This window comes from Eulemur rufifrons, chromosome 3 (assembly GCF_041146395.1).
Source record: "Eulemur rufifrons isolate Redbay chromosome 3, OSU_ERuf_1, whole genome shotgun sequence".
In the NCBI taxonomy this organism is placed as follows: Eukaryota; Metazoa; Chordata; class Mammalia; order Primates; family Lemuridae; genus Eulemur; species Eulemur rufifrons.
This window is the reverse complement of record NC_090985.1, coordinates 4410586-4427895: the sequence shown is the minus strand read 5'-3', so window position 1 is coordinate 4427895 and position 17310 is coordinate 4410586. Positions and strand designations below refer to the sequence as shown.

Genomic DNA, 17310 nt, shown 5'->3' with positions numbered 1-17310 from the left:
CACGCCCTCCCAGAGCCCCCTGCACCCGAGGCCCACACCCTCCCAGGGCCCCCTACTCCCCAGACCCACACCCTCCCGGAGCCTCCTGCTCCCCAGGCCCTCGCCCTCCCGGAGCCCCCTGCTCCCGTGTTAGAAGCTCTGCTCTAAGGACTGGAGCTGTGCTAAGGTGGAATGGGTGGCCTGGGAAGTGGAAAAGCCCCATCAATGCAGGTGTGGAAGGAGAAGATGAACGGGCCTTCTGGGGACACGTGGTCAGGGGTCCCACACTAGGCTGGGAGTTGGAAGGAAGACGTGCCAGGTACTTCTACCCGACTCTCTCTGACTCTGGGGTTTGCCCATGTCAGCCCACAAAGAGCACCTTGCTTCCTTCCAGATTGCCTGGCCGATGCAGGTCACCATGGGCACCACTGCCACTGAGACGCTGAGTGTGGCTGCAAAACTCTTTATGACCAAGGTGGGTACCACAGCCTCCTGCCCACGTGCTTGTCAGCAGCTTCCCCAGAGAGGGCGGGTTCCCTGGGTCCCCAGAGCCGCAGTTCAGTTTGAGGAGGAGCCATTTGAACCTTCTCCCATGGTCCCCAAAGGCTGCTGCCCCAGGGATGCTCCATTTGGACCCCTTTGCCTGGGCCATTCCAGAGAGGACACCATGTGTCTGGCATCTCCTACCATTCTAGCTGCCTCATCAGCCTAGAGACTCCCAAAGCCTACAGATGCAGTCCCATCGCTCATTTCATACACGGGAAACTGAGGCTCTGAGGTGGCAATGAGTTGGCCAAGTTCCCACAACCTCAAGCCAGGGCTTAGAGTCCCTGTTTTCTCTTTCCTGGCCAGAGTTTGTTCCACTACATCATTTTGTCTTATCTTTTCTTTGTCTCACTGAAAATGTATTTTCCAAAGTAAATGTGGCTCTGAAGACACTGTCAGTCCTGAGTCGCTTTCAGAAGGCCTGACCCTCCTGAGGGTCAACCTCTTGAGACTGTTCCAGCATCTGTCCTGGCCCATCTGCCTGACATTTGAGTCATTAAGAGACACACTTGCCACGAGATGCCATATTTCACTGGACAGTTTAGGAAACTTTGGAGAATATTTGCATGTTTTTTAAAGTTAAATTTTTTTTTTTTTTTTTTGCTCTTGTTTTAGAAATAGGATCTCACTCTGTGACCCAGGCGTAAATGCAGTGGCGTCGTGATACCTCACTGCAACCTTGAACTCCTGGGCTCAGGCCGTCCTCCTGTCTCAGCCTCCCAAATAGCTGGGACTACACGCAGGCACCACCACAGCCAGCTAATTATTCTATTTTTATTTTTTGTAGAGATGGGGTCTTGCCCTATTGCCCAGTCTGTTCTTAAACTCCTGGCCTCAAGTGATCCTCCCACCTAAACCTCCCAGAGTGCTGAGACTGTAGTCCTGAGTCACTGCAGCCAGCTCATTTGCATCTTTTTTGTTATGATGCAAGTATGTTAATTTCAAAGGGATTTTGGTGGGTTTTGGTTTGTTTTATTTTTAGCTAATTAAGACAGATGTGCTCTCAGATTAATTACCCAAAACTCCCTTAAGGCAAAAGAAAGGGATATTAAAATACGACAGCACTTATTTTGTGTGAAAAGCTGCAATGTGCTCAGTGTTTCTTGCTGAGAACATACATAGGTGAATGTGACACTGGGTGACGTGAGGACCTCTCAAGGTAACCTGACTCTGGACAAGTTGTTGCTCAAGCTGACCTAGACCCCAGGGCTTCACCACATCTCCCAAGGGGAGGCCCTAGGGAACCTGCATGGAGCAGCGGCGTCATGTGAACCTCAAATGCCGAGGCCAGGCCTGCTGTCCTCCCACAAACACCCCTCCCCGCGCTGCAGCACCCCAGGGCTTCCCAGCCAACTCTCCTGCTCTGCAGTCCTCACCCCTGCGCTGAACTCTCCACTGCCACGGCCGCCTGGCTCCTGCCCCTCGTCTCCGGTTTCTAAGGGGCATCTCACGTTTGATACGCTCAGTCCAAGCAGACAGAACCTGCCCTCTGTCCTCACACCTGCACCTCTCCAAGTCTTTTCCTTCTCAGCAAATGCTGGCACCTTCCATGCGGGTGTTCAGACAGACCTCAGACAGCCACCTGCCTTCCTCTGCCTCCCTGGCTCCCTGCATCCCGTGAGTCCTGCAGCGCTGCCTCCAGGTGGCATCCACAGCGCCCTGCCACCCTCCTCCCTCTTCTCCCTGCTTCCAGCCCCGCCCCTGCTGTCTGTCCTGACCCTTCAAACACACAGAGCAGATGGCGCCACTCCCCACTGGAACCGGTCCACTCCTCACCTGTTTCCCAGCCCTGCTGGGGCCCTGCCCTCCTCTGCCTCCATGGGACCCGCGCCCAGTCACCCGTGTGTCTGCGGCAGACTCCCAGGCCTGCTGAGCTCCTCACCTCGCTGCGCCGATTCCTGCCTCGGGCCTCTGCTCTTCGCTCTGCCTGGTGCTGTGTCCCCAAATCCTGCAGTTGCTCCTTCAGCTCTCAGCTAACCCAGACCCAGGGTCACCTCCCCGGGGAGCCCCTTGCTGATTACTCAATTTTAAATGCCCCTGAAGCGCTAGGCGTTCTCTCTCACGTATCCTCATAGCTTTTATTAATGTTACCATTTAAAGTGCCACCGCTTATCTACTTGGTCCCTTTCTGATGAACCATGTCCCCCACCACCTGCTTAAGCCCCTCCCACCCTCCTGGGCTCCCAGGCTAGAAACTGCACAGGGCAGTGACTTGGTCTTGTTGACCTGGTACCCTTTTTCTGTGGAGCAGTGTGCGGAACACAGTAGGTGCTCAATAACTATGCATTCAGTGAACAGTGAGGGCCAGGCTGCCCAGTGCTCTGAAGCGAACACACCATCTAACGTCCCAGCCCCTTTTTTTTTGGCCACCCCCAGGGCTTCCTTACAGCTCAGGCCTGGCACCTGCTTCCCACCCCTGTGTGGAGCGGGGCTCATTCTCTGAGCCTCTCTGAGCCTCCGTGTGCTTTCCTGGGAAGTGGGGGTGACTGCTCCTCTCTCAGAAGGTTGTGAGTGACGGTGGTCAGGTGCTCCGTGGGTGCTGGCACATGGCAGGCCGTCGGCACAGTGTCACTGTGACCTGTCCACTCCTGGGGCAGGGGACAGTGGAGGGAGTGCTCAACCACTCCAGCTCTGCTTGTCTGACATCCTTCCTCTTTGCAGATCGAGGTTCCTCTACTGCTCCGGTCCCACGTGGCAGACATGACACTCTCTGAAATCCACGTTGTCCTGACCGCAGGCTTCTATACCATTGCTTTCAGTGCGCTGCTTGCCTATGTCTCCTTTGGGGTAGGTAGAGGCTCCTTCTGCTTGGCTGTGCCCAGGGCCTGAAACCCACCTTCGTGGGAGCCCCACACAGCTCCGGCCAGAGCAGCCCTGGGCTCCTCTGAGCCTGGAGCCCGGGCTGCTGTGCTGGGGAGAGGAGAGGCGTCCCCTGGGCAAGGCAGGCCTGGAGGCTGCACCATTTGCTCAGGCTTCTCCCATGGCCACTGGGGGAAAGACTCCCAGTATTCCATGTACGGAGTGCCTGCTACGTACCAGGCAATGTGCTAGTTGTTTTAATATCCCCTTTTCACAGATGAGGAAATTGAGGCATAGAGAGTAAGTGAGAAACCCAATGCCAGGATCTGAGACTGATCTGTGTGACCCCAAAAGTCATGCTCACTTCTCCACAGTCCCACACCCAGGCTGTCCCTGGAGAGCTGCCCTACTCCTTCCCTGCCCGCTCCCCACACTCTGTGGGCTCACGTCCTTCCTCTGTTCCAACATTATTGCTGGTGCAGCTACTGATCACCCGCACTTGTAGGTCAAATAACAGCGGTGTGACCCGGGCGCTTAGACCAGTGTCAGTCCTCCTCCTGCGCCGCAGGCAGAGGAACCTGCTGTGGATGCCGGTGCCTTATACTTCCTTGTGCTTCCACTTGCAGATCCTCAGAGACGGTGGGTTTTTCCTTAACTGTCAAAGAAATTCTCGGTTGTTGCAAAAGTGACAGTTGAAAATCTGTTTCTTAACCCCACTTCGCACAGGGAACTGCTTTTAACAGCTTAGAGCAGTGGTTCTCAAAGTGTGGTCCGTGGGCCGGCACCATCGGCTCACCTGAGAACTTGCTACAAATGCAAAGTCTCAGCCCACCCCAGCCCTGCACAATCAGAAACACAGGTTTGGGGCCCAGTATACAGATGGTCAATTTCAGACCCACTGACTTAAAAATATGTCATTCCAGAGCTTTCTTTGTGGCCATCTAAGTACATACACCTGAACACACACACTTGCTTTGTTTTTCATAAAAGATGAGGTGATTCTACCCGTACTTTTCTGAAACTTGCTTTTTCTTGTAACATTCTGGGCAAGACACAAAATCCAGAGGGACAAAGAAATAGTTGACAGAGCTGACTAATGTAAATGAAAAACGTGCTGCGGGTGAAAGTCACTGTTTAAAAAGCTATTCATCAGGAGAAAATACTTCGTAAACTAGGAAAACATATTCAAGCTCACTGATGTTCAAAGAAATTCAAACAATAACTTATGTTTCTTCTAAATGATACGCAATACTCTATGTGCCTGTAAATGGCCAGGGGGTAGGGTACTCACCCGCTCGTGGTGGAGGTTTAATTTGCTGTAACCTTTTTGGAGAACATCAATCAGTCAATTTTTTAAAACTTTTAGAATTACATTTTATTTTTTATACATGTATTAGTCAATTTAAAATTATTCCTTCCCTCTGATGCAGTGAGGAATATTATGATATAGAAATATTCTCACAAGGGTCCAAACAATGTAAAATTCTAACATTATTTGTAACTGTGAACAAAGGAAAGCCGGAATGTTCTGCAGGTTGCGGATGAGGGGGCGAGTTACTCCACGTGTGGCAATGCCACTGAGCCCTGGAGCGAGGACACCTGGTTTGCAGAGAGACCCTCACCTGCCTGTGCCTGTCCCCCAGACTGTCCTGATGCTGCATGTGTGTGGGTGGGAGGACCACAGAATGACCTGAGCTGTCCCCTTCTCTGGTCCCGAACTACACCTGTCTCTCTCATCTCTGTCCCTGGCGGTGGCGACGCGGTGGGTAAGAGGACAAGGCAGGCTGCCCCTCAGTCTGTCCTTCACTCAGGACACCTGGGCCACACCAAGATGCTCAGCTCCACTCCCCACAGAGCTGCCTGGGCAGAGCTGGTGGCTCGGTGACTTTTTAAGAAGGGCCCCTTGCACGCTGGGACTTTGGTTTCTGGCCAAGCGCCCGAGACTGTCATCTGCTTTGCACCTTGTCTCACTGAGGCCCGAGAAGGGCTCCTCAGAGCTGGTGCAGCCCCCACCCTCCCATTGCCAGTTGTTTTTGGAAGGAATTTGATGTTTCAGAAATCAAAACCCAAAACTTTCTTCCTGAAACTTTTTTCATGGTAGAACATTGGGGAAGGCGATGCCATAATATTTTCAGGACTTAGGCCTTTAAATGTCTTAACCTTGCTTTGGTCCCTACAGTTATGAAAACAATACCTCTGGTGTTCCCCTAGTGCAAAAGCCTCACTGCGGCCCCCAGCCACTGCTTAAAACCGAAATACTGGAAGAACATTCTCCCTTTCTACACTCTGGCTTTATACCCAGGCTCCTTCCTTCCCTTTCTCAGGCCAGAGTCCAGGCCCAGCCCTGGGTAATCTGGCCTCCCCAGGGACAGAGCCTGGGAACCTACTTCCCTTTAGCTTCAGGGAATGTGCAGGTGGCCAGGGTCAGTTGTGTGACCCTGGGCCTCTAGTCACAGCCTGTGGTTTGGAAGCCCAGGCTACAACATAGCTGGCCCAGGGGGAGAGCCTGGAACAGGTCTTCCTCTCCTCCTCCCTTCTCCCCTCCTCCCCTCCTCCCCTCCATCTTCCCCTTCTCCCTTCCTCTCTTCCTGGCCTCCTACCCCTGGATCTTCCCCTATCCAGTCTCCGGAGAAGCTCTCTTCTGCCCCCACCTGGCTGTTGGCCGCCACTGCAGCACCCTGCCTCCCCCCATCTCCCCTCTGTCCTTTAACTCCTGCCCAGTCAGGTCCTCAGTATCCTTGGCTCCGCCCTCAGCCCCCAAGTCCCAGAAGAGTCCCTCTTGCTGTCTCCTCCAAGCCCCCATATCCTTAAGACCTTTCACTCTTGTTCAGCCTCTGGCTCCCTTTGCCCCGCACCCCTCCTATTGCTGATACACGGACATTTCTAGGCCTGCGCCCTCAGCACAGTAGCCACCGACCACACGTGGCTGTTGAGTACTTGAAATGTGACATGCAGTGAGACTTAGTGCAGGAAAAAGATTGAGATTTTATTAATAATTTTATATTGATTGCATGGGTGGAAAGAAAATATTTTGGATATATTAGTATAAATATAACATTGTTAAAATTAATAGGTTGGGCACATTGACTCACACCTATAATCCTAGCACTCTGGAAGGCTGAGGCGGGATTGTTTGAGGCCAGGAGTTCGAGACCAGCCTGAGCAACATAGAGAGACCCCGTCTCTACAAAAAATAAAAAACTAAACTGAGCATTGTGGCTCAAGCCTGTAGTCCCAGCTACTCAGGAGGCTAAGGCAGGAGGATTCCTTGAGCCCAAGAGTCTGAGGTGCAATGAATTATGATGATGCCACTGCGCTGTAGCCAGGGTGACAGAGTGAGACCCAGTCTCAAGAAAAATAAATAATTTCACCTGTTCCTTTTTATTTTTTAAAATGTTGCTACTGTAATAGAAAATTTTACATTATGGATGTGTTTCCCATAATAGTTGTATTGAGCAATGCTGGTCTAGGCCTCCCCCCAGGTCCGTGGCTCCAGGGGTCACAGCTGAACCCTTTCATTGTGACTCCCACCCACAGCTGCACGCACACCGTGCTTCCCCAAGGCTCTAAGGTAGGCAGCGGCTCCCCCGGTAGCCCCTAGAGACTGTCCCTCTACCAGCTCAGGGACCCCATGAGAGGAGACCCAGATGTGAGCCTCAAGCTGCGAACACAGGCTGGGCAGGGTGACACTGAGCACTTGGCCACCCATGTTCCTCCATGAATTGTGCACAGGGCCTGTGAGACCCCGCGCAGGGCCGAATGTGAGTCCACAGCTTAGTGTCCCCATCTGTACAATGGGCAGAGTCACTGCCCACCGCACGGCAGGGCAGGGATTAAATACAGTAAGAGGCAGGGGATGCCTCGCATGGAGGTGAAGGAGCGAAAGTTCTTTCCCGACATGTTGGGGTCAGAAATCTGTCCTTCTGAAACTGTCCACTTAATGCTTTGCAGTTGTCTGGATTTACTCCCTTTTTCGGCAGAGAGCCTTTAGAAAATTCAAGTGGGGTGGTCTTATCCTTGATCCCTGTCCACATGGGATACCTTTGGGTCAGAGAGAGGAGGGCTGTGGCAGGAGTGGGCCCTCGGGTGGCAGGACAGAAGGCATTCCTGACCGGGTGCCTGGAGGCAGGGCTGGGGATGTCAGGGCCTTGCAGAGCAGCTGGCAGTGGGGGGGCTGGGTGGGGCTGACCCAGCACCCAGGGAGCCCCGCCTGTGCAGGACTCAGCCCTTTCCACAGGGAGCAGGAAACAGCCAGCTGCCACATTTGAGGCTGTGGCCACCACTGGCCCACTCAGAGGACAGTGTCCAGGAATGTGACAACTGCGGAGTATGTTCCCCGCTGGGACCCAAGTTTACAAACCAGACGTAATCTACAAGCCGGAGGAAGGGGCAGAGTCCTGGCTGGTGGAGCAAAAAGTCCCAAGATTCCGGGTGTTGGTACTGTCCCCACTGGAGCTGGGCCACCGAGGAGGAGGGAGGTGAAGTCCCAATGCCCAGCCCAGACAGTGCAGAGAGGACAGCGCCCCCAGTGGGGCTTCATCCAGCAGGGAGCAGGACCCGGGGCCCGCACACCTGTCAGGCTGTCACTGGTTCTTGTCCACGTTTTAAGGAATTTCTGTTTGTCATGGAAAAGAACAACTGGGGTTTAGAAGAGGAAGAAGGACGATCCAGGGGTTTCAGAGCCTGGGAGCGTTTCCCGGCTGGCTTCCCATCGGCAGGTCCTGGTACGTCCCTGGGGTGACAACGGGGTGTCTCTCGGGCTTCTGCCTTTGCTTTTATCAGCCTGAGCGTGGACTTCAACTTCCCTCCTCCTCCTTCACCTTTTTATTTGAAATTTGAGAATGAGGTTGGCTTATGATAAACTTTAAGGAAACAAGTGTATTTTACAATCATAAAAGTGATATTGTAGATATTTTGAAAGATACTGGAAAGCAGAAAGGAAAGAAAATGACCCCTGACCGCAGTACCAGGGACAGCTAGTGCTTTGACATTCCGGGGTATTCTTTCTGCTCTTCTTTCTGTGCATGGCTGGGGTTTGTTTTCTCCCCCGTTGTCTTGGTTATTCTCTGCGTGCGACTGTGTGGGCACATGCCTGTGTTATCACCAGGCTTTGAGCACCATCATTTTCAGTGGCAGCGTGACAGCGTGTGGCCATTGTCCTGTTGTTAGATGTTTGAGTTGGTTCAAATTTCCCCACTCAGTAAATGACACAGTTCTGGGGAAAGTTAAAGTGTCTCATCTACCTCTGTGGAAGAGAACAGGGAAACAAAGGGCTTGGGGCCACAGTAAGGATGAAAATTCAGGAGGGAGAATGCCGGGGGCGGTCCTGGGGGCTGACCCAGGGCCAAAGGATGGCTGTTGTGGGCGGCAGATTTCCTGGGAAACAGTTCTCGAACTACAGGAGCGGTGTCATGCACTGCCTTGAGGTGGTGAGTTCCCCGTCACAGTGAGCATTAAAAGTGGGATCCTATAGAGGGAGTACGATTCCTGCACTAGGACATGACCTATGCTAAGGTTGAATCGGGTTACCTCTTAAATCCATCTCAACTATCAGTTCTGGGACTTTGTTGAAAACCATCACAAAACCCTCAGCTAAGAGAGAAACTCAGCTAATGGGGATTAGTGGTCAAAGACAGATAGCTAAAAAACTTCCTAAAAAGGAAAGAAGCACCTTGAACTTGGAGCCAAAAGATGTGATAGGTTCTAACGCCTTCTCTTCTTTTATTTTGGGCAAGTCACATTTAATCCATTGGAACCTCAGTTTCCTCATCTGTAAAATGGGGAGCAGCACTTGTGTAACTGAGGGAAGTTCTGGGAGGAAGTACGAGTCCTGTACATACAGCCTGTGACCCTCTGTGCACAAAGGTATTGTTATTAGCAATGATCACAGCAGTAATGACAACGAGGACATAGCAGTGGGGAGACTACACATGTCCCCCTGCCGGCCTGAGCCTCAGTCCTTGGCCCCCAACATTTCTCTGACTGTCCGCCTGTCACCCCCACCCCCACTCTTGCAGAACGATGCCGCCTCATTGATTGCTGCGTCCGTGATGGCTGCCCCTTGTACTTTGGCCCTCTCCAAGCTGGTCTACCCAGAGGTGGAGGAGTCCAAGTTTAAGAGGGAGGAAGGAGTGAAACTGACCTACGGGTGAGCACAGCAGGAGGGCCTGCGGGAGGTGGCGGGGGGAGCACAGGTACAGGGTCCTGTTCCCTCTGCCGACCACTGTCCTCCACCAGCCCAGGCCCGCCTGTCCTCTTCTGCTGCCCTGGTTGTGCCTGAGTCCGTTCTCTGTTGCTTATAACAGAAAACCTGAAACTGGGTCCTTTATAAGCCAGGGGAATTCATTTCTTACATTGATGGGGGCTGAGAAGTCCAAAGTCAAGGGGCTGCATTTGCTGAGAGCCTTCTTGCTGTCGGGGACTCTGCAGAGTGCTGAGATGGTGCAGGGCATCGTGTAGTGAGGGGACTGAGTGTGCTACCTGCTAGCTCAGGTCACTCTTCCTCTTTTTACGAAGCCACCAGTCCCACTCCCCTGATAACCCATTAACCCATTGATCCAAAATAGTGTCAGCCCCATGACCCAATCACCTCTCAAAGCCCCCCCCCCTTACTGCCCCATTGGGGGTTAAGTTTTGACACGAGTTGCAGAGGGAACAAACATTCAAACCACAGTGCTTGCAAACATGCAGACTCTGCTTCTCACATGTTAATCTCCACTGTCTGACCAGCAGGACACAGCGGACTGGTCCAGGCTTGGGAGTGAGGCCTGGATTTGGGGGTGTGGTCTGTGGCCTGTGTATGTATGTCATGAAAAGGCTTCATGCCACCTCCTCCACGTGCCTGAGCCCTGACCACCAGGTGTCAACCACCTATTGACGTATTTTGCACTGTCTTTGATTTCACTTACCTCCTAGCATCTCTTCCTCACAGTCTTAACCAGTGTTGTGTCACATTTAATCCTTAAAAAATGTTGAAAATGCACCACCCTGTGCACTAATGTGCTTGGGGACACAGTGGGCAACCCCAATGTCACAATGTCCTGAGGCTCCAGGGCAGTGCTGTCCCATGGAAAGAGAACATGAGCTGCATCTGTCATCTTCAATTTTCTCTAGCTGTCTTTTAAAAAGCCCACAGAGGGCCAGGTGAGGTGGCTCACACCTGTAATCCTCGCACTGTGGGAGGCCCAGGCTGAAGGATCACTTGAACTCAGGAGTTCGAGACCAGCCTGAGCAAGAGCAAGACCGCATCTCTACTAAAAATAGAAAAATTAACTAGGTGTGGTAGCACGTGCCTGTAGTCCCAGCTACTCAGGTAGCTGAGGCAAGAGGATCACTTGAGCCTAGGAGTTTGAGGTTGTAGTGAGCTATGATGACGCTGCTGTACTCTACCCAGGGCGACAGAGCCAGACCCTGTCTCAAAAAGAAAGAAAAAAGGCAGGAAGAGAAAAGACAAAAGTACAAGCAAAACATTCTAATGCTGAAATGTTAAGTAGATTCTTTGTCCTTTTCTATGTGTCAGCGTCTCAAAACGACAAAGAAATGGGAGATTTTAATAATATATTTTGCTTAAGGCAATATACCCAAAATGCTGTCATTTCAACATAAAAAATTTTATATTTCAATCAATATAAAAGTTATTGAAATATTTTGCATTTTTTGATACTAAATCCCCAAAGTCTTGTGTGTGTTTTACATTTACAGGACAAGTAAGTTTGACCCAGCCTCCCTTCAAATGGTCAGAAGCCACATGTGGCTAATGGCTTCCGTGTGGGCCAGCGCCGTGCTAGAAACCTGGGTCTCATCCCAGCACTTTGACCAGCCCCTCTCTCGTGCTCCGGGTCTCAGAGGGTAAACAAGGATCTTCTGGCTCTGAACTGCTCTGTCCAAGCATGTAGGATGGGGACCCTTGTCATTAGGGGACAGGCCAATAATCTCTTTTCATCCCAACAACAGAGATGCTCGGAACCTCATAGAAGCAGTCAGCAGTGGGGCCACCATCTCAGTGAAAGTGGTCACCAGGATTGCTGCCAACCTGATTGTGAACCTCGCTATGCTGGCCTTCATCAACGCTGTCCTCTCCTGGCTGGGAAACATGGTGGACATCGACGGGCTCAGCTTCCAGGTGTGGGTCCAGCCAGCCCGCTGAGCCTGTGGAGGGGATGGCCTTGGGTGGGCAGTGGGCAGTGGCGTGGGCCCAGCACAGGGTCCCAGCCATGCCTCTTGTCCTCACGCCCTAGCTCATCTGCTCCTACATCCTGTGGCCTGTGGCCTTCCTGATGGGCGTGGCCTGGGAGGACTGCCCCGTGGTGGCTGAGCTGCTGGGGATCATCCTGTTTGTGGACGAGGTTGTGGCCTATCAGGAACTTTCCAAGTATAAGCAGCGCCGCCTGGCAGGGGCTGAGGAGTGGGCTGGCACCAGGAAGCAGTGGATCTCCGTGAGTGTCTCCATCCCCCACTGCAGCCTGGCTCCCTGGGCCTGGCTGAGACACACTGAAGTGGCACTTACCCTGCCACATCCTATGGTCCTGGGAAACAGGATGGCTTCAGGCTTTGCTGCCATCTGTCTTGGGGCCTCTCAGGAGGCCGAGGTGCAGGTGTGAAGAAAGAGCCTTGTTTGAGATAGCTGAGATCTAGGTCTACATGGGCCAGCCGCTGCGCCTTGCCCCTTCAGTTGGAACACAGGGGGCAGTACCTGCCACAGTACCGAAGGCATAGCCTGAGCTTCCCATGAGCCGGGAGAGGGAGCGAGACAGGCAGAGCTCACCGTCCCCTCCCCTGCTAATACACTGCGTGCCGTCCAGGGCTTGGCTCTTTGGTTAAAGTTTATTCTAACAAGCCTCCGAAGCTCCATAAAATTAACCTTTCTAAGTGAATGCAAGCTTGAGTAACATTACTGAGAAGGAAAAAATTACCCGTAACCTGACATCAGAAAGTAACAACTGTTGTTCTCTCCATTTTCTTCTATTCTTTTGAAGAGAGCGTTTACATTGTTGCTGTTAGAGCATCCACACTGGGGTGTGGCCAGCTCTGTTGTTTACTTACTGTTGTGACGTACGCATCATTTTCCATATGTGTGACCTAACACATTTAACATGTCCCTGCTGTTGGGCCATTCAGGTCAACTCCATTATTTGACTATTAGCCACCATGTTGAAATGAACATCCTTGTGTGTAGCACTTTTCCCTTTTCCTGGATCATTTCCTCAGGAGCTGTCCCAGATGTGGGCTGCCTGAGTCACACAGGAGTCCTCTGCGGTTGCTGCCAGGAACCTCCCCAAAGGGTGTCGGCAGCTGAGGCCATCAGCTGAAATGACAGGCCCCGGTCGTGCGGCGAGCATTTGCTTCACCGCACACCAAACAGCTTTCAGTAGCCTCTTTGCAAAAACAGGTTTTCTACTTTAATGAGCAAATAATAGCTCATTGTATTAATTCTCATTACTTGGGCGACTGGAAACTTTTAACAGGAAATATTTTTCTTGTCTTTTTGATTATTTTTTAAATGATAAAGAAATGTAGTCGTTAGTTTAAAAATAGTCTGTGTGAAGCATAAAACACAGGTTTCCCCTCACTCCTTGCCCTCAGCCCTGGTCTCACCCCTTCCTCGGAGGTAATAGCAGGCACGGCCCTTGGGGGTCGTTTTTATGAACTTAGATCCTTCAGCGGGTGTCTGTTGAGACCCCTTAGGCGCTGGGCACCAGGACGAAAGGGGCAGTTAGGCCAGACACGCTGGCTCCCATCAGTCGTCCCAGCACTTCGGGGGGCTGAGGCAGACGGATCACTCGAGCCCAGGAGCTTGATGTTGCTGTGAGCTATGATGACACCAGTACACTCTAGCCTGGGTGACAGACTGCGACCATGTCTCGAAGGAAAGAAAAAGCCAGAGGTGGGGGTAGTAATTAGACAGACGTGGTCTCTGGCCTAATGGAACTTACGTCTAGTGAGAGACACAGACAATACAAGAAAGTGAAGGAATGAAAAAGAACCACAATTTGTGGTAAGTTCTATGAAGAAAACAACAAGAAAAACCAGAGAAGGGTCTTCCTTGGCTGACCTGGTCAGAAGAGGCCTCCCTGAAGTGTGACATTTAGGCGAAGACTTGGAGAAAGGAGACAGGGCCAACCAGCAGCAGCTGGGAAGAACATTCCAGACAAGGAAAGAGGCGTGTGCAAAGGCCCTGAGGTTGCAAAGCACGTGGTCTGTTTAGGGAACAGAGAGGGGATAAGCACAGCTAGAGCAGGGGTGATTGTAAAAGAGAGTGGCAGAGGAGCAGGAAGTTACTGAGGATTGGGCCGTTTGCATGTTAAGATCACTCGGGCTGCTGTAGGGAGCACAGCTGTAGGTGAGCAGGCTGGGACACAGGTGCCTTAATACTTTCCCAGTAATACTTATATAAACTCTTTATTTTAAAGACATTAGGCCTTTTCTGTTATATTTCCTACCTGCATTTTTCCTAGTCTGTTCTTTTTTTCTCCCTTCATTTTGTAAATAGGGATTGTTTTTAAACATGGAATCTCTCATGCATCTGCGTGTCAGCCTTGTGCAAGGGCCGTGCTAACCTGCTCTGTGTCGTTCTGGGTTTAGTGCATGTGTTGCTGAAGTGAGCACAGGAATGTATTTTACACCAAAGCTTTTCTGTTGTGATTTCTTCTGTTATTTCTAAACTTAGACAGTAATTTCGTAAGCTTTAAATTCCTGAGACTATATGATGCTCTAGTTACGGCCAGGAGATTTGGAGTTAGACAGGGCTGAGTTCAAATCCTAACACAGCCTCCTTCTTGCTGTGTGAACTGCCTCAGTTCCCTAAGCTTTCTGAGCCTCACTGGCTCCTCTCCAAAATGAGAGCAGTAATACTACCTTTTAACAACAGTAATTGTGTATATTTTTATCATTTGATGATTGAAATATTAATATTTCTCTGCTTTGATGATGTATAATTAATGTTGTATATGGTCTGAGGTATGGACCTAAACCTATTTTCTTTCCAAATTTTTTCGTTTTGGCTCTTAAGACTAATTTCTGGGGCATTAAACAACTGTTGAGAACGAAGGGAAGAGCTGCCTTACTGAAACACGCGCTCTGTGCCTGGCGTTTCCCAAACACGAGATGGTCCTTAGGACAGCCCTGCCCGGCAAGCACTATCATTCCCACACTCCAGATGGGGCAGCGAAACCTTTAAAAGTCTGTTGACTTGCTCGAGCTGATACTTGGTGGCACAAGGCTGGACGCCAGGTTGGCTGGGCTCCAAGTCCCTTACTCTGTCCGGCAGGCCACACTCCCCCACTCCTGGCATGACAGCACAGCAACCAGAGGCACAGGGCTACAGAGTGTCAGGGACAGAGCTTAGTAGGGCCAGAGTGAGAGGACTGAGCGAGGCAGTCACACCCAGAACGGCTGGTGATGAAGATGAAGGGGCTGAAGGACAGGTGGGACAAGGGGGAGTGGGGGGCCTGGGAGGGCACAGCACAGAGAGCTCGAAGGGCAGGGACATGTAGGATGTGGGTGAAATTAAGGCCAGAGAGCCTGGGTGGTATGGGGGTGTCCGTCCCATCTGAGGGAGCCCCTCCCCATTCATCTGTGTGTTTCAGGTCAGAGCAGAAACCATCACGACGTTTGCCCTCTGTGGGTTGCCCAACTTGACCTACTTCGGGATGGCGCTGGGAGTCCTGAGTGAGTCCCCTCCCCCATGTCCTGGAGAGTTGGGGGCCTGAACTTACTGGGACCTGTGGGCCTCAGCTGTCTTGTCTGTCCAAGGCAGGACCTGAACAAGCCGGCCATGGAGGTTCGTCCCAGCCCATGTTCTCCGTGGCTGGGAGTCACCCAGGAGGTCAGCACCGTGGCCTTGCAGGCCAAGCCTGGCTCGGGACAGGAGGTGTGGTGCTGGCTTGTCCCCCGAGTCTTTGGCCTGCCTTCCCCACAGCTGCAGTGGGCAGGAAGGCTCTGCTCCATCCTCAGCTCTTAGCAAATAGCACATCCACTCCTCACGACGACCTGCCTGGTGGCATGATCATGCCATTTTACAGAGAGGAAACTGAGTCTTGGAGAAGTGAAGTGATGACCCAGGCTAGTCAGTGGCTGAGCCTGTGTTTAATCCCAGGTCTGCCTGACTCCAAACTCAGGTTCTTTCCTGCACCTGCCACTAATGGCACGTGGGGCATCACCTAGGGGTCCGAGCCAGGCCAAAAAGGCCCCCAAACTCAGCAAGTGGCCAGGAGGACAATGTCTGTCCCTCTGGCCACCCAGAAGCACAAGGGAGGTCAGAAGACATAGCCAGAGCCACAGAACGTGGGCAGAGAGGTACGTGGCTTCCTCAGCCCAAGCACTGTGTTCCTTTGCAGCCTCCATGGTCCCCGAACGGAAGAGCGACTTCTCCCGGATCATGCTCCGAGCACTCTTCACAAATGCCTGTATGAGTCTTGTCAACGCCTGCGTGCCGGGTGAGTGCAACCTGGCGGGTGCAGCACCTGGGGCCGTGATTTTCTAGCAGGGGCTCTGCTCACCAGCTGCTCTCCCTCGCAGGCATCCTCTACGTGCCCAGGGGGCCGGAGGTGGACTGTGTGTCCCTGCTAAACACAACCCTCAGCAGCACTAGCTTTGAGGTGTACCAGTGCTGCCGCCAGGCCTTCCAGAGGTGAGGGCCAGGCAAGGGGCCGTGGGGGCACGGGGGCACCAGTGGTGATGGCGTGTGGGAGGCCCGCGTGGCTGGGGATGCCTTTGGCACCAGGGAGAAAGGTACAAATGTCATGGCTGCAGCTGATGTGGCCAGGGGAGGAGGAAGTGAAGGCTTGAGGATCGAATTTGAAGAGGAAGGTGGACCAGAGACGTGCAGTAACTTTCCCAGGGCTGCACGGCCTGGTAGTGGCCAGCAGAGCTGGCCTGCAGGTCTCACAGAAACCTCTGCTTTCCTTTCAGCGTCGGCCTGGAGTTCGGCCCAGGGGCCCTGAACACCTGCTGTCAGTTTTACAGCCACCCGATCTGTGCGTAGCGGGAACGGACGTCCTTGTGCCTTCCGAGGGCTGTTCTTCCCCAGGAAGCCCCTGTCCCCATCTTCCCCTCTCCAGGCCCCTCCTCAGGGAAGCCGCAGGGCTTAGACCCTCAGTCCCACACTTGGCAATGAAAGCAGCCACCTTGCGGAAATGACAGGAACATACCTAATCCCGCAATTTCCTACCAGCATGTGCAGATGAGTCGGGAGTGGTGTCCCTGCTCTGTCTGTGCCTGGCTGGCAGGCACCCTGCAGGGACCCCTGTGCTCACAAAGGCCTGGAAGGAGCCAGCAGACAAGGGCCTGCAGAGCTTTCTCTTTGCATGGCCAGAATCTGCTTTTAGAATTTGTGTTACAGCCTCCAGGAGTTCCTGGGAAGCCCCTGGAGTGACAGCAGGGGGCAAGCTCCAGGCCCCAGTTTCCTGCCCAAAACCATATCTCAGGCCAAATCGCATCCCCTGCCATGAGCCTGACTACATCTCAGAGATAACCGCGTGTCCGGGAGCAGAAAAAGCAGGAAAGACGGACCAGCTGACGTTGCAGCCCCTGCTACTTACTCCTCAGCCGCCTCTGCTTTAACTGACAGCAGTCACTAATTCTCTTCTTTCTCTTTGTCTCCATAAAATCAGCAGGCCACTGGTCCTTGCTGCTGACACCCCTTCTCTTTCTTTGGGGTGCCACACAGTCTCCCTGTTCTCCCCACCTTCCCTCTCTCTTTCTCTCTCGCACTGTCTCCAAGAAGATAAACTTTTTACTTTATATATCCTAACCCCAGTGTGAGAAATCTTTCTGCACCCGCACCGTGAGCACCTACTAGGCTTTCCACACTAACAGGGCAGGGGCGATGGAGTCAGCGGGGACTTCAGTAAAGCGAGGACACCTCCCAGCCCAGCCCCTCTCTCTGCGCCCCCACTTCCTACCTCCCCCAAACGTGAGTTCTCAGGCTCACCTGTGCCTCCTTGTGTTTCCCTTCTGCATGCAAATGGCATCCTGGTCCTCTCCGTC

The 17310-nt window shown here is 52.5% G+C and overlaps 1 protein-coding gene and 1 non-coding gene across 3 annotated transcripts in view; one reads left to right on the top strand and one right to left on the bottom strand.

Moving 5' to 3' along the window:
• The window catches only part of LOC138381924 (sodium/nucleoside cotransporter 1-like), a 48439-nt gene extending 31458 nt beyond the window's left edge, over window positions 1-16981 (top strand). The window contains exons 10-18 of one of the 2 annotated variants that reach the window (XM_069466569.1): window positions 374-454; window positions 3187-3312; window positions 9342-9472; window positions 11278-11446; window positions 11562-11759; window positions 14910-14991; window positions 15660-15758; window positions 15841-15952; window positions 16234-16981. In XM_069466569.1, coding sequence (XP_069322670.1) covers window positions 374-454; window positions 3187-3312; window positions 9342-9472; window positions 11278-11446; window positions 11562-11759; window positions 14910-14991; window positions 15660-15758; window positions 15841-15952; window positions 16234-16306 — 1071 coding nt within the window. In that variant the 3' untranslated portion in view covers window positions 16307-16981. Of the gene's footprint in view, window positions 1-373; window positions 455-3186; window positions 3313-9341; window positions 9473-11277; window positions 11447-11561; window positions 11760-14909; window positions 14992-15659; window positions 15759-15840; window positions 15953-16233 lie in introns of those variants that run through there. The other variant, XM_069466570.1, reaches the window with a different exon arrangement.
• Window positions 13823-13929, bottom strand: LOC138382088 (U6 spliceosomal RNA). The gene has a single exon (XR_011233259.1). It is a non-coding gene; the product is annotated as a U6 spliceosomal RNA (small nuclear RNA).
• Window positions 16982-17310: the final 329 nt, after the last annotated feature.